An 18,017-nucleotide genomic window follows, 5' to 3' on the forward strand; every position below is an offset into this window, starting at 1 on the left:
GTGAATTGCAACAACTATAATTAAATTTATTATCCAAGCTCTAAATAATCGCTACTAAGAGTAACTTATCATAAAAAAAAATTCCAATCGCTCAAGCTCCCAAGGGCCTACCGATAGGTCGGGTGACGTAATCTTGAAATTCTTTAAGCCGGCGCAGAACTTCCAGAAGGTCGGGCGACGCCACGGCCACTTTGAACAGTGTTTACTTCTGCAGTTATATTTTATATTTATTCGATTCTAGAATATATTCCCAAAAAGTCTGAAAGGTGTTTTAATTTGTATCACTTGGATATGATTTCTATTAGAAAGTGTTGTGAGTGTGACGCTTGAAAGGAAGGAAGTCAACCTAACCTAACCAACTGCGTATTTCTATACTGTGTAGCTGGAAATTGTGGCGGGAGCTCTTTGACGCGCTGTTTTCGGCGAAGAATTGCGCGCGCAGATTTTGACAGCGCGAAATACCTACTTTAGAAGAAATACCAAGCCTTAATTATTCAATCGATATTTTGATTTTGTAACATCCAGCCACTACCTGTTATCATCATAATTGTTATTGTAATGCTCTGAGCCTCTGATAAGCCGCTGATAAGGCTAAATGTCAATGTACGGTCACGCATGTGCAGCGAAATACCTAAATAACATCTCGAAACGCGGAACTGTCAGCTTATTATCAAGTCTTTCGGGTTATATAAATTATATTATCTTTAATAATTGCTTTTTGTGTTCACAAAATTCATTAAATATGATTTTTTTCTAAGGCACCCAAAAAAAATTAACACAATTTACCATTACATTTGGAGCCAATACCTACTCCAAAGCAAGTCCACACAATAAGTCTCTTGTCACGCTATACTTCTGAATTTGAACTGCGTATGCAGCAATGGTCATATTGTTATCACTTCGCCACACTTTAGGCCACAAAATAACACTACAATGATACCATGAGAGATCATGGAGCCAGAATATGTACATCCCTGCAGACCCTGCAAGCACTTCGATTAAAGACTATGAAGAGATATTAGCAATATGTTTTATAAATCAATAAAAACATAATCCTGTCCATAATGACACTTAAGTGCCTAAATTGGTAATACATTAGTGGGCAGATTATAACTGCAGGGCTTCAGTCACGCGACGCACTGTTTTAATTCAATTTGTTTCGTGTACACGTGCTGTATGGCAATGAGCCCTGATTTTATTGGATACTAGCTTTCCGCCCGCGGCTTCGCCCGCGTGGAATTTTGTCTGTCACAGAAAAACAATATCGCGCGCGTATTTACTCACCGTTTAGACCTACCCTGGACTACGACAAACATTTTAAAACCAAAATCAGCTCAATCGGCCCAGCCGTTCTCGAGTTATAATCAGACTAACGAACATCAATTCATTTTTATTTATATAGATTAATAAAGGATCAAGGGAAAGAGAATATTGTTATTATGGATGGAAATATTGGCAATGGTTGGGTTTTATTGAACCCTTTCAGCCTGGAAAGATGAAATAAGGAAAACAATGAAATAAAGGGGCTAAAAAGATGGAAACAGGATGATTTGATGATACAGATCAAAACGTCATGATGATGAACCCAGACAATAGTTAATTAAAGCCTCCTTAAACATACTTAGGTATTGGTACAACAAAGTTTAGACTCTCTCTTGGATGGGGTACTTACATGTGCCGGAATATAGAAGAGTGGAAAAACAAACCCTGAGAAAGAGTTCCATTCCCACGCAGTCCACATGATTAAAGTAGAAGTTCGTTCGTATCCGGGAGATATCTAGTTATATTAAAATTATGAAGACCATATGGAATCACATGAGATGGTAGCTTGTGGAAACCGGGCTTATCAGGTCCAGGCCAGGGCGGCGCCCAGAGTTGCTTTGGCCAGCGTACAAATCGCTGTAAAAACAGTAAAATGTCTATTGCAAAGTGTGTGAAATCACAAGGGGGTGTGTACCTAGGTAGTAAAAAGATGGAATCCCATAAAAGTGGGAGTCTCATAATACTTACAGAAGCCAGAACAGAATCAAAGATGGCGGTCCAGGCCAGGGCGGCGCCCAGGGCTGCGATGGCCAGCAGCGCGCCGCCGCCCGCCACGATCCAGCGCCAGCGCGGCGTGCGTCCGCGCATCCTTGCTGAAACAACAGATTCATTATTTATTATAAGTTTATTAACGTTTTATGGATAGTTAGATGCAATAGATAGATAGATACTCTTTATTGCACACCGCACAAAAAAAATACTTGGTGCATACGACACAATTAATAGGCAGTCTTATCGCTAGGAAGTGGTTTCTTCCAGACAACCCAGATACGCCAAAGAACTTGACAATTTTCATCATTCGTTCGTTTTATTTTATAGGTGCTTTTGCTCGTGACTTCGCTTATTTCGGTCTGAAAGGGAAAGAAGGTTTATCACGTAAAGTAGGTACATACCTACTCGTGAATAAAGTCTTCCGTTTCATCTACTTAACCGGTTTAATGGTTAAGTAGATGAAACGGAAAGAGTAACAAACATCCATCCATTCTCACTCATAATAAAGGTAAAGGGTAAACTGTCTAATGTCAAGAAAAAAAAATCGATATTATCTTGCTTCAAAGGGTATGCTCACGTGACATTGGCAAACGTGGAAACACAATAGCCATAGAGGAGAAGAAGAAGAAGAAGATGCTTCAAAGGCACGCACGCTCCATAAATCGGACACAACTTGTGGGTAGTTCGGTTTTAATATTTCATTTGATCGCTCTAACGTTCGGTTAGTTCTGCCAGTGGCACAATGTGTGTAGTAGGTGGTAATTACCAGCAATATTTCGTTAAGTTTTCCTTAATTTAGTAATCATTATTATTATTGTGATCATGAGTAAGTTAATGAAACTGGAGTGCAAAGTGCATACGAAGATACGATTAACATCAAGTTTATCACAAGGAAGGTATGTACTAGAACTTTATTTTACATATTCATTGTACATACTTTAATTACTATGTGTAAAGTTAACACACAATAATAATTAATTAAAGTTCTTAGTAAAATGCTTAGTTCCCCTAATATTAATATTGGGGTAAATATTCCCATCTCGCTTTGACTTTTTGTAGTTCTAGCTTTGTATTATTTAGGTAAGTACTTGAGTTATTTTAAGTTCTTTTTTTAAGATACCTTATGAGATTGTTAGAATAGATTTAGTCATGAAGATTTATCAAATCTGTCAGGAATTGCTTTTACCATAGTCCTAACTACCTATCCCTTATCCGTAAAAACTATTGACCTTCACTGTCACCAGTCATCCATGGGATTTAGTGGTATCACCATATCAAAGGGCAAGTGATCAATAGTGATGAGTTTTTGGTGTTTACAACATGAATGTGTAATATACCTAACTGATAGATACATATCTCTAGTGCCCCAGATCTCTGATAAAATCATTTTATCGTCGTACCTACTGGAACATTCAACTATGAAGACATTAACCACGAGTGCCACGATTCTGCAAGCATGGTGTTTATCATAAAGATATCTATACTAATATTATAAATAATATTATAAACTCTGTCTGTCTGTCTGTCTTGCTACGTCATGTCTAAACCACTGAATCGATTTTGATGAAATTTGGCATAGAGATAGTTTGAATCCTAGGAAAGGACATTAGGATAGTTTTTATCCCGGTTTTATAAACAGGGACCCGCGCGAATTGTCTTTTTGTGACAGACCAAATGCGGGCGGAAAGCTAGTAAAGATATAAATCTTTCTTGATAGATAGATAGAATCTCTTTATTAAACAACACACAAAACAGCCAAATAAAAAATATCCTACGTTACAATTCGTGCAAACTAAGTATTTAGGGAATCTTTAACTTGTTAAAATAATCAAAGAACGTAGGTATTTGCAGTATCTTGACTCTTTTCCGCAAAACACTTGCTTAAACAACCGAAAACCTTTTCTCGATCATTATAATCGCAATAACATATCGGGAATCGTCCTATGTGTGCCTTATCAGAGTTATCAGTCGCGATACTTCTCAGAAAAGTTAGAATTATCCGCCGATAATCGATTTTACTAAAGATAACTCTTATTGGAATTTATTAGCATTTTGATAATATCATACTAACAACATTAGTTACGTACGATACGTGATTCATCCGAAATTCATTCAGAATTTGCTAGAATAGTGATTATGCTATTCGTTTCATATTTGTGTTTCCATTTCGGAAAATTGTTCCAAATTACCGTGATAATGGTTGATGATGTAATCACCCAAAAAAATGATGAATGGGATTTGGAGCCAATTACATATATTTTTTTGGATTCACGCAATTAAAGCTAGTGACATACACAAACTTAATCCGGGTTCGTTAATAAGCTGAAAATACATAATTAAGAGCCAAAAATAAATGCTTCATTGAATCATAATGTCACCTTTTGTAAGTACCTACTAATTAAATTAACATAAGTATTGGCCTATGAAACTTAACTACACTTTTGACAATGTAAGGTAAAAGTTACACCATGTCGTAGGTACCTACTTATATGTATTGTGTAAGTTTTCTCTGATAACTAAAACCCAGTGAGGATTTTTCTGTTTGTTTCAAGAGATTGTAACGTGTTAAATGTTAATTATATTTTGTTAATACCACCAAAACTCTTATCCAAGAGTTCAATGCAACACTTGAAATTGTTTCAGTATGTTCTTATACTTTTATCAGGCCTGAACTAAATCCGTTACCACGGCGACAAAAAGATATCACAATATCATCAATCATCAGTCATCGGCTGTACCTACTGCAAAGAGATAAGTTTTATTAACTTAATAGGTAACCCACTGTTTTTGAGGTCACAATAATGACTTAACCTCAATCGAATTGATTGAATCCCAATGCATTTTTCAGCTGGAACAAATTATTTATTCTATTAATGAGAAAATAGCTTCTTCTAATTAACCTACAACAAAAAGTAATGAGAAAAAATATTTCAGCATTATAGTCTATCCAATATAGCTTGATGAGAATGACAGCTATCAAACGAATGTGACTAGTGCTGGGTATGTTTCGTACGGTTCACATAGATGTATCGATAAGTTTTCGAAAAAATGATATAAAAAATGCACCCAATTTTTCTTCATATCTTTATTCATAAACATGACAATTATAATTTAAATTTAAAGACAGTAAAATTTAAAACTCATGTCAAGGGTGTACAACCTAAAACGTAGTCATTATCATCAGTATTCTTCAGTGGTTTTTTCCTCTCGCTAGAGGGCGGTGGGCATCTCTTCTAGAGCAACGGTGCTATGAATACCCAAAAAAATACCGGTGATTGATTTCCAATGTTTGATTATTTCAGAATGAAATGTATTTTGGTTTTTAATAGTGAACATTTAGAAAAACGTAGAGACGTCGTTAATACTCTAGCTTGATTTTTATAATTTCGAATTACTACTTATTGGTGTAATTTAACGCTGGATTTACACGAAATTAACATTTTTATTGGAAGCACTTTCGTCGAAAATATTGTTTGTAGGTCAGACGTGAATTATTTCTTGTCCGCCAATATTTAGCTCTCATTGATCGCTACTACAAAGTTATGTCGTTACTTTTGATGGCAGCTGTCATTCTAATCAAGCTATATTGGATAGACTATAGTGTTACATTATCCCTGAATATCAGGCCAAAATTCACGCGGGTGAAGTCGCTCTCAAAAGCTAATCTTAAATACTTATTACCAAAAACTTCCATAGGTCACGCCGAAAAAACTAACATTTATTTAAAACGAAAAGGCACCTAATGTCTGAACAACACCACTATTTGTAATGAATGTGGGATACAATAAACAATTTGAATTTGAATATATTTAGACGATTTTTGCCGTGTTTATAACTGTGATCAATGGGTAGTTATTAGTGGGTAGTGTAGCGGTGTAAACGCTATCAATAAGGTTAGTTACTGTCTCTTTTAATATGCATTATCTCATAAGACTATGTTGAGGGGCCTTCGACCTGTATTTGCTCCAATTTATCGAACAAAAAAACAATGAAAACATCTTTATCTTCAGGTTAACAATTTAATAATATGTTTGCAACCTGGCAACAATGCAGCAACGACACCACGACACCATTTTACATTTCATATTTTTATATTTATTACGTTAGATAAAATTTCAATTCACCTTTTCGTAGTACGATCACCTTTGCTATCGCAAAATAAATACTTACTTACTGATAATGCACGCCAAATTACGAAGTTTTCAATATTGCAGGTGCATTCAAAATGTATTTGATTCTGTAGGTTATTTATATACCCTTGATTGTCAATTATGTCACCTTCCCACTGGAGTATAGTCGATCTTAAGCTACTCAGTTAATCCTTAACTTCTGATTACTTTCGTTACGTGTTCAACTACGGTCAACTTTCCCTCGGGACTGATTTGGCCTTGACTGTGGTTATCGGTCAAACATAAAATAGTGGCTGAGTTTCTTGCGCTGCTTCTTCTCAGCACTGGCCCATTTATTGTCCCGAAGCAGTGTTGGGGTTAATACTGGGACGTGTAAAAGTGCCTTTTAAAAGCCCACTTGCAAAAATAAAATGACTTATATTAGTTTTCATAACTTTATGAGTTTACTTCTTGTACTCGTAAGTTATGCAGCTGTTGGAGTGGGATTTAGTATCGTATTTTGTGAATTGATAAAATAAATATTAAACCTACAGACTTCAGACTTGAAGTGCAGTTGCAAGTGTAGCAACGATAAGACGATAACATAACTTTTCAGTTGATGACAGGTGTTCGATTAGGATTAGTTTCAGTTGGTAATGACGATAACAACAAGTACTTACTTGTAGTAGCAGAGTAAATACTTGTGTGGTTATTTTTTTAACTTACTATTTGTTGGCTCTACCGATGTTTGTAGACAAAGGCCTATCTTATTAAAGTCATTAACCATATCGACTAACCAATGGAAATATTCCGGGAACGATGATGAGAACCAAGAAAATGGAAACTTCTATATAATATGGATATCCTCAGTAACATCTCATCATCTAAATATACATATAACTCAAAGGTGATTGACTGACTGACCTAGTGATCTATCAACGCACAGCCCAAACCACTGGACGGATCGGGCTGAAATTTGGCATGCAGGTAGATTTTCTGACGTAGGCATCCGCTAAGAAAGGATTTTACGAAACTCCACCCCTAAGGGGGTAAAACGGGATCCACGCGTACGAAGTCGCGGGCGGCCGCTAGTTTATATCATAAGATACAGGCAGGATTGCCAGATATCTCGATATCTACGCATGAATTCTTTTGTGATGATCTTTAGAGCAAAACAAAGTTATTTTTAATTCATTGACATTTTAAAAATAGCTGCAATATCATATTTCCCGGGTCATAATCACCAATTACTCAATATTTTCTCCCGTTTCAGTCTCACCAGCCCTCGGCAACCGCAACGTGACGAGGCCGCGACGCGCCGTGTCCGATCGGGTTTCGTTACGTAACCCATAGTACAAGGTCGAGCTAGATGATGCCCCGGGGGACTAACGTCTAACATCAAGTGCACGGGCCCATCTGTAAAGGTCAGTGAAAATGGTAGCAGCGTAGACAATTTTACATTTAATGTCGCGATGTTTTCGTTACGTCAAAGGTTCGAATGGAAATCTATAAGTAAATCTTGACTCTTAAATTAAAGAGCAAATTTTCATTTATCAGAAAAATGAATAGCCCAAAGAAATGGCATACCATTTTATTATTATTGGTTTTTGGGCCTTTACTTGCGCCAACTCGACCAAATTTGATCTATTGTGGCAGCCCTTGTCTTTAGAGTTCACTGCTTAGTCCCGTTGAGTCTATAAATTTCCAGATTCTTTGGAGCGTGATATCTGCTATCTCATCCGGGTGCATGATGTGTCGCCCGAGATGGATACTTCTTTTGCTCATAAGCGGGCCGCATGAGCAAAGAACATGCATGGCCGTTTCTTCCATGGCATACCATACGGTTTCTTTCTATTTAGTTTTACTCCTTTTCAAGTGCATTTCCATATAGAGAAATGTAAATGATTCATGAAATGATTTTACGCGCTTATAAAGTTGTTATACGTAAGGTGTTTATTTTTGACTAAAGCTCTCTATTTTAACCTTTTCCATTTCCCAATGCGAAAATGACGCAATTAGTGAGGGGCGATTTCAAAGCCATACAAAGCACCATGGCAACAGAAGTTGAAAATAACTCTTGCATTTTCCTCAAATTGCTATTATAGTCCGAGTTGTTTCAATCAACATGTAGAGGAAGGAGAACCAAAATAGATTTTTTTTGTTCTATTCATCTATTCCACGTTGTTTTTTACAAAGATATTTTCCTGGGTTATTAAAAAGTGAAACTCTACCCTTGTTGCCAAATGGCAAAAAACTCTGTATGTCGAATGCTCTATTATCTAGAGGTTAGAGGTACAGTTAATTTAGAATTAGTATTACTAATAATCTAAGTTATCTATAAAGGTCATTGCAAAGATGTCTCATCAATTGCGACATACAGCACTAGAAACGCGATATTTCCCGCGATAGTCTAGAATCTAGATAGTAGATTGGTAGAATGGATAGTGATCGTACTAAAAAAAAAGCCAAAGTAAACACGTTTCATTTCAATCATAAATGAGAATCCTCTTAACACTAAGAATTAAAGGACTCCCAATTCCCAAAGACCCATTGTTGCGTATCCTCTTTACCAAAGTGAAGGTGTTCATCCTACTAAATTTTCTACTAAAAGTCTTCATAAGTAAATGTTGTTATTATTTATTACGTTTATCATGAGATATTCCCCGTAATAGTCAGGGATTGGATTATAATACTTATTTGTTTTATTTCGATCAGAAATGAAAATCCTTGGGGATGTTTCTGCCTCTTAATTCTAAGAACTAGCTACCAAAACCGGATCTTTACGCCTTGAATGAACTGTGCTAATAATGATGTAAATATGTGTTTACCACATACTTAGATATTTGTCTCGTAAGTCCGGTGTGAATTCTAGCGTGTTTTTTTTTCTATTTTCGTACTTATCTTATACAAAAATCTGTTGACTAAACAAACACGGAAACAAAGTTATTTTTTTTATCCTATAATGTACGGACGATGACACATCAAGCAGCGCACTGAGACATGTTAAGTAATTTTATTGTAATATTATGCAATTACGAGTACCTACGCAACAGTTGATCGGTGATGTACAGTCGACTCTACACGGGTTCCTTTTCTCCACACCGCAATATGCTCTAGGTCTTGTAGAGACAGAAGTTCGTCGTCGGACAACCCGATTGGGATACATTAAAAATTAATCATGGCTAATGATTAATAAGCTATTGTTATTTACTACCGCTGTAAACATTTACTCATCGTGCCACGCGCTGCTTTGTATGCGGCGCACTTAACATAATAATACATAGTAGTAACATAATGGATGTAGAGTCAGTAGTATTACTAATACCCCATTTAGTCTGTATTTTTGAAAGGACAAAATATTAGGTACTTCTCTATTGGGTGTCACGAACTTTTTGACGCTAATTTTACCATTCAGTTTCAGTTCTATTTCTGAAATGGCAGTAAAGTAAATCTTCATTGGTTTTGTTGCCATATCTAGAGATTTGAAATTAAATGTTAGGAATATTGTGATGTGGCATTTCTAATCAGATATAGGTAATTTAGGTATTTAGCACTTAGTAGAGTGGCATCTATACATTATTTATTATTAGCCTCTTCTCAGCACTTGTAAAATGTTTTTCTTGAACAATAAAGGTGACATAAACAGGACAATCTTGTAAGTTTAATTTAGCTTGATTATTTTAGTCTCTGTCACTGATTTACTAATGAGATTGGAAATTATTACGTATATTGTTTTTATACCTTTTTTAAAATCTGATCCTTACTAGACCTTGTTTTTCGTATGATAGACTAATTAATGGCAGAATTTTATAAATATAAATAAGTATTGAAATAGATTCACCGTGGGCATTTTGACTGCGAAGCAGTTTCTAAAAAGTATGTGGTCACTACAGGCCACTATTATTTTTGTAATTATATTTTGATTTCTTCTTCTTTAAGCCATTTCACATTATTTGTGGTCGGCTCTCTTCGTTTTGCAGCGCCCGCGCCATGACAGTCCTGGGTGGTCGAAATATTTGTTTGGGCAAGCTCTAAGTTTTTGGCCACGTGATTTTATTTTGATTTAGTTTCTGATAAAGATTTATATTTTTAGGTTTACTGAACCTGTTTCCACTGTGGTGTATGAATGGTACACGTGTCGAAATCATTGCGTAGTATTTACTATGAGACACTGGGGACTATTTCCAGGGCTTGATTCATCAAAACAAGATTAGATGGTTAAAAACCGGACAGTCTTCGTAAACAAACATGTAGGTTAAAAACTTAGATGATGATCTGAAGTGATTTTAAATTGACTTATTAATATATTTGCTTCCTTAAGTGGCGAATGTTCAATCTATTTTTAGATCTTGTTTGTCTTCCAAAAGTTGAAGATCCTATACCTACAGAGTTGTATCAGTTGTATTTATAAACAAATACTCAGAGGATACGAGGGAATAGTACACAGTATTTATTGAATTTGCAAAAGAATCTAATACTTATACAGGGTGTTAGGTAAATGGGTATATGAGCCGACACTAGGCCATGTTAACATGGGCATATAAATGATATGGTGAAGTCAGAAAATTGATATCTTCATTTTAATTATTTTGATTTTCATAGAAATCGGATTTTATAAAATGTATATTGTGTGAAAATTAAAAAAAATAAAATGATGATATCAAATTTCTGACTTCACCATACCATTTATATGCACATGTTAACATGGGCTAGTGTCGGCTCATATACCCATTTACCTAACACCCTGTATTGTTCTAATAAAAATAAAATCGTGTTTCTGCAGGGAGACTAAATGACTTGTAGAATTAAATGTTACCCGCATATAACAGGTTTTTTTTAAATTTAATTATGTCAGTTAAAGTTTTATAACGACAGATAAAAATAAATTGCTGCCATTCTTCAACTTGAACAAACAACGGTTTTCTTGGTAGAGATAGATGAGTGGTTTTTGTTTCAAATTTTTATTTCATCCATTAAGAATTATACTTATGTACGTTTGATGCTTTTCTCAAGGTTATTGTTAACTTGTTTTTCCTGAAACCCATAGATAGACTTAGAAAACCGGTTTCAAATCTGATGAATTTCCACGTGCTAGCGCCGACATTCCTTGTGATTAAAAGCCATAGCACACAAAACATGCTACTCTTAGGATCGGTACAATGCGCGATTCCGATACTGCGTACAAACGCGTGAAATCGCGATGAGCATCGATAGTCGTAAAATCGCCGATGCTAAAAGGAGTCTTCCAACGACTTGGACCACTTTTAGCTTGGACCACGGGTCAAGTCATTGGATAGAATTTTCAAATATTTTTTTCTTCCAGCAACTGGGCCCATTCTAAGATTCTAGAGTAATTGTCGATTTGGTGTTTAATTTATTAAGAAAAACATTGAAAAATTCGATCCAGCGACTTTTCTCGTGGACTAACGCCCGTATTCACAAACATTACTATGAGGTCTCTCACGAACCAATCACAGAGCTATATTCAACGCTGTGCGTTCGATTTGCTGCTTTACTTATGCAAGCATCGTTTGTGAAAGACTTACCGCCAACATTCTCGGCATTCCATCCGATTTAAATGCGCCGGATCATTGATTTACAAAGAAAGTGGCCTCCTCCACATGAGAAGCGGACGCTCCAATATCCTGAGCCTTAATGACGAGTATGATGACCTGTTATTGGAAAATAGCCCAATTAGAGCCGACACGCGACCGAGACACGCGGGAATTACGAGTAATTCTATTAGACAGACGGTAGAGTAGTTTTAGCAAGTGTTTTTTGAGCTGCAAGGTCGCATCTTTTATATTTTTCGTTTTTCCCGTGAATATTAGTCTGTCATAAAAAGGTTTTATTGCTCTTCTCCTTTAAAAACCGGGATAAAAACTATCTTATGCTTTTCACTGGGTCTCAAACTAACTCTAACTTCACCCAAATCGGTTCAGTGGTTAAAAACAACAAATATCCATCCATCATCACATTTATTATGTTAGAAGGATTCCGCGTAGCATTCTTTTTAAAAAGATATGATAAAAAATATAGAGTTAGGTAATAAAGTTTCTCAGACTCTAATGACTCTAAAGATATAGGTACCTACTGTTATAATCAGTATCTTTATTCATTATATTTTATTATATTGTTTATAAGAAAAAATCTAGTTCGTAATTTTAATAAGACCTAAATAAACTAAACAGATAAACATAATTTTATGACCTGTGGTCATTGGTGTAAGCTATTATCTCTGTTACATCAGCTTGTGACGGAAGAATTTAAAATTTTATAATACCACTTAATTTTATTGATAAAGTTACTCCAAGTCTCCAACAGCAAACAAAACATAAGACTAACTCCCACTCGTAACCCGTAGTAACCCGTACTCACAGTGCGCGTGGACCCATAGAGTCACACACAAACCAATCACAGAGTTCTATTCAACGCTGTGCGTTCAATTTGCTGCTTCACTTAAGCAAGTAAGACTAAAACAGATACTAATAACAACAATGTTAACAGCATTGTTGTGTTCCGGCAGTTAGAGGTAAGATAGCCAGTTCCTCCGTGGTTGAGGATTCCGGGTGAAGCTCGCTTCCACCTTCGGCCTGATCATCACATCAGGTGAGATACAGGCCAAGAGCTTCCTCGTTGTGGATAAAAAAAAATGCCCGTATTCACAAACATACTATGAGGTCTCACAGTGCGCGTGGATGCACAGGGTCACACACGAACCGATCACAGAACTCTATTCAACGCTGTGCGTTCGATTTGCTGCTTCACTTAAGCAAGCATCGTTTGTAAATACGGGCGTAAAACAGATACGGGGTCATCCATAAAGTACGTCACACGTAAAGAGGGGGGGAGTGGGTTGACAAAGTGTGACATGGTGTGACAAGGGGTGGGAGGGGTCCTAAGTTTCGTGACATCACATTTCAATTGTTTCAAATATTTGATATAATGTTGATTTCTTAAAAAAAAGTACTTAATTTAAATTAATCTTAAATCTAACTACAGTCAAACCTGGATAAGCGAGAGTTCAAGGGAGCACAATCTCATTCTCGCTTATAGAGGTTTCTCACTAACCCGAGTTTCTCGCTAATGCAGGTACATGGGTGGCGTTTCTCTCTTATAGGGGTACGCAGCAATAACAAATTCCTTCGCAATTGAAAACTATAAACTGAGTAAGTCTGACAAACAGGACGGTACACAGGCACACGTGTCCATTTGAAAAGAATGCGATAAAATAACAACAATAAAGTTATATTTAGTTCCACGAAATAGAATAGGAACAATATTGACGAGAATACAAAAACAATAGTAGGAAGTTCCACGAAAGTTAAGAATAAGTCATAAAATAGCACATGTTAAATTTGTAAATAAAGCTCGACTGTCGCTTATAGAGGTATAGATAAGTAGCAGTCTCACTTACGGAGGTCTATGAGGGAAAAACGACTCTCTCTTACAGAGGTTTCTGTTTCTCGCTAATAGAGGTTTTGGGAGCTTAAAATGACGGGTCCTGGCTATTACTCTCACTTATAGAGTTTTCTCACTTATCCAGTTCTCACTTATCCAGGTTTGACTGTAAAATGTCGCGGCCAGCCAGACGGATCGTTAACTGATGATAGAACAAAAACAAACTAATGAACTACACTAGGTTGTGGTTGTACTATGATCATGACGAGTGCAAGTGCACTAAGAAAGACCTGGTTGGACCTCTAGATAACGGAATCATCTGTCACTTAGTTAGAAATTGTTGTTTAATTGAAACACGTGATATAACTATATCAATAAGATACACTTGATGAATTTATTACAAGTGAATCATTATTGTGAATAATGGTAAAGAAGGGCTAGTTGACAGAAAGCATCTCTATTTGGATGTAGGCTGCAGAGCAACTTTGTGGCTTCTTTACTTTACATTAAATCACAAACGTACATCACATCGACATAAATCACAGACGACATCGTAAAGGTAGCAGGGAAGCGCTGCAGGCCGCTACCAATCGATCAACGTGGAAAGCATTAGGGGAGGCCTATGTTCAGCAGTGGACGTCCTATGGCTGAAATGATGATGATGATGATGATGATGTCATTAAACTACATAAGCTCAATGAGGATCAGTACTGTTGTAGAAAATTCAATAAAACTAGTATCTACGTTAATCTTTAAGACATAAGAAAGATATATCTTTTTGAATTATCCAAATCGGACCATTACTTACGAAGATATTAAGTAATAAACATAGGCCGTTTTTGCCGCTAAAAGACAACGTACGCAGGGCCGCGTGACGTCATTATATCCGAATCGAGCGCAGCCGGCGTACTATTGGGATGGAAAATATTTTTTTCCAGCTAAACTATCAGTTTTAGAAAAAAACTTTATATTTATACATTTTTATATTTTACTTGGACGAAGATGAAAAAAATGAAAATGTTTTTATTTGAAAGATATGACTCTAACAACACTTATGAACACTTTATTTGAATAAATCGCCAAATATACCACCGCGGAGACCCTAATCGCGTCTCCGCGTTCCATTGAATCGTATGAGCGTATGGATTTTTTGCGATATTTCTCACAATTTCTATTTAAAAAAATTACCTATCGATAGCTTACTTTATTCTGATGAATAAATGTCATAACAAGTTTTTCTCTAAAACTGATAGTTTGGCTAGAAAAAAATATTTTCTATCCACGCAGTACGCCAGCAGCGTTCGGATCGGATATAGTGACGTCATCGGTCCCGCGCCGGGCGGTCAGTGAACTTTTTTAGTAATTTGGCCATAACTTCGTCAATTTTTGTCGTAGAACAAAAATTTTTGGACTGTATATTAAGGATTTCTTAGACCTATAAATCTGCATTCACAGCTAAAAATCGAAATGATCCTCATTGCCTTAAAGCTCTATTAGTCTTCCCACCTCCTCAACCCGTCTGGCCAGCGTGGGGAGTTTAGGCCAAAACCTCTTGCCTCTGGTGAATTAGAGACTAATTCACTGATGATGATGATGAGTCGTCCCACAACACAACATAAAATGTCGTTTTTTGTAATTATACATTTTTCTGCGTTTCATTATTTCTTAAAAACCCTACGAAGTACCTAAATTATACAACTTGAAAAACATAATGAGTTACTTAAATAGTTATTGACAGATAGACAGACAGTGGTGACTGAGTATGTTGCGGCGCTTCTTCTCAGCACTTGCCAAATGTTTGTCTCGAAGCGCTGGTAGGGCAAAAAAAGAATGAGACATGTATAGGCTCCTTAAGAGCATTTGACGATTTGCAAGTACTAATTTAATTAGTCTAAACAAATAAAGAAAATTTTGATTTTGATATTCTCAGGTTACGACGCGTGACGTGATCATCAAGGTCCAAATAACCCTTTCCATAAAGATGCACTGGAATCTAAAAGTTATAGTGTCAATTTTTTGACGTTTCGACTGGTATACCAACTGGTCAGTGAAACAGCGCGGACTGGCCTCAACTAGATAATGGGCGCATCCGGCAGCAAGACGCTGGGAATGAGCTGTGGTCCAGAAAATACGGCTGGCTATGTATATGAATTACAAGGTCGAGTGTCTGTATGTATCACTTGGTTTTGTCTCATGTGAGCTATGACTCAATAAAAAATATGGCCTATGAAATCCATGAATTTACCATTTGATCCAATCCATCCATTTGGTCCAATAATGTTGTAAATGCAAAAGTTTCTATCCACCAAGGCGGCTAGGCTTCTAGTTATTGATCTTGATTGATTAAAAAAAAAGGTAAAAAGGGCCCCTAATGCATGTTTCCATACTTCAAATTATCTTTAAGCGTCGCTCCTGTAAAATTGATAAAAATCTGTTTACGCCTCTTCGTGATTCGACCCACGATTTGGGCTATTTTACACTAGTATTAGCCATATCTAATGTTATAGTCATCGTCAGTGGACGTCCTATGGCTGAAATGATGATGATGATGATGATGATGATGATGAATGTTATGGTCACTTGATTAAAATTTTCGCGAGACTGCCACTGCTATTTTTGCAAAGCATCGGGGCTATTTTCCTTTGTTTCCAAGTAGAGTGCTAGGGACTAGTTTTAATCATTCATCAACACCATTCATCAACATTGTGAAAATGTTAGGTAGAGACTGATGCAAAGTCTTATACCTGTAGTGTACGTTTCACACTAGGGCACTGTCTTCTCTCTAACTCAGTTTTTAGTTCTTCTTCTTTTCGTGTCGACAACAAACCTACACAGTGTCAGCCCAAAACTCCGTTACAACTCTACTAATATGCAGCCCTCGCTCTCCGTAGAATTACATAATACTTATTGTTCTTTTGTACTTACATTATTATTTTTTTCAATATTTGCACGACTAATTAAGTCAACATGTGGACATGCCAATTGTAATAATAATATCTTGTAAAACCATGTAAAAGCAAATAAATATTTCTGATTTCTGATTTATTATTACGTTTTAATTAGCTAATATTAGCTATTAACTATTGGATAACTTGGTCCATATGGACAAAGTTATCCCGATAATACAAAAAGTTAGTTCACCAAACAAAGTGGGATACAACAACTCTAAGCCTATCTCACAGTGTTATCTCATAAGGAGGTTAAGCCGTCTGGACAATCTTCGGAACTATAGCGTTCACGTAATAAATTTATTTGTGTATATTTATACATATAAGAATCCTTATCGCCGTAGTACGAGCTAGTTTGGGCTAGGTAATTCGTCTGATATTTGAACAATTTGTACTTCCTTTTATTTACTTTTACATAAAAAGCAAATATCCTGAATATCTGGTATTTGTTACCCATAATACACTTGTCATGGCGTAAAACTATTGCATGTAGAGCCACAGAGAAGTACTCGTAGTAATGCAGTACATACGAGTATTACACTTATTTTATAAAATGACTAATTCTTATAAATGTTATCTTAATACCGCAGACTAGGTTAAACAACTATTGTGAAGTTATATGAGTACTTAATATCTTTGATGAGTTCAATGTCTTAAGTCTCTACAAAATGGTAACAATTAGACTTTTTTTTTATGTGACAGGAGGCAAACGAGCAGACGGATCACCTGATGGTAAGTGATTACCGTCGCCCATAGACACCCGCAGACCCAGAGGCGTTACAGGTGCGTTGCCGGCCTTTAAGGTGAAGATACGCTCTCTTCTTGAAAGCTTGCAGGTCGTATCTGTCCGGAAACACCGCAGACGACAGTCCATTCCACAGTTTGGTTGTACGGGGCAGGAAGTTTCTGGAGAAACGTACTGTTTTGGACTGCCAACCATCTAAGTGATGGGGATGGAAGTGCTGTCGGGTAGATCGGTGGCGAAAAGTGGCGGTAGGGATAAGTCCAGACAATTCTTCGGAGCACTCCCCGTGATAAATGCGATAGAAGATGCACAGTGAAGATACATCTCTACGCAGCGCCAGGGGGTCAAGGCGATCCGAAATGTCCTGGCAGTCAACGATTCGAGCTGCTCTCCGTTCAATGCGATCCAGAGGGAGAAGCTGGTACTGGGGCGCACCCGCCGAAAGATGAGAACAGTATTCCATATGAGGCCGAACCTGTGCCTTGTAAAGTTGCAGACGATGGGCCGGAGTGAAATACCGTCTCGATCTATTGAGCACACCAAGCTTCTTCGAGGCTAATTTAGCCTTACCCTCTAAGTGACCACGGAACTGGACTTCGCTCGACTAGACTTTGCGAAGGAAGTCAACGATTTCATCACAGATAAGCCAAATTCATAGAATCACTTCATTTTAATATAGAGTTTGACAATTTTGTTGATAAAAATCGACTGAAAAAAAATGAGAATAATTATCATAATGATCTAACAATATTAAATTCAAAGATAATTTTACCAAATTAC

At 36.6% G+C, this 18,017-nt stretch overlaps 1 protein-coding gene across 1 annotated transcript in view; it reads right to left on the reverse strand.

Annotated features, from left to right (window-relative positions):
- SCRB4 (scavenger receptor class B member 4) overlaps window positions 1–18,017 on the reverse strand; it is a 42,275-nt gene that overhangs the window by 18,423 nt on the left and 5,835 nt on the right. Inside the window, exon 2 of the mRNA XM_028303974.1 lies at window positions 2,011–2,135. Coding sequence (XP_028159775.1) covers window positions 2,011–2,130 — 120 coding nt within the window. The 5' untranslated portion in view covers window positions 2,131–2,135. The remainder of the gene's footprint in view (window positions 1–2,010; window positions 2,136–18,017) is intronic.

Source organism: Ostrinia furnacalis, unplaced genomic scaffold (genome assembly GCF_004193835.3).
Source record: "Ostrinia furnacalis isolate ACB-3 unplaced genomic scaffold, ASM419383v2 OfSCF1345, whole genome shotgun sequence".
NCBI lineage: Eukaryota > Metazoa > Arthropoda > Insecta > Lepidoptera > Crambidae > Ostrinia > Ostrinia furnacalis.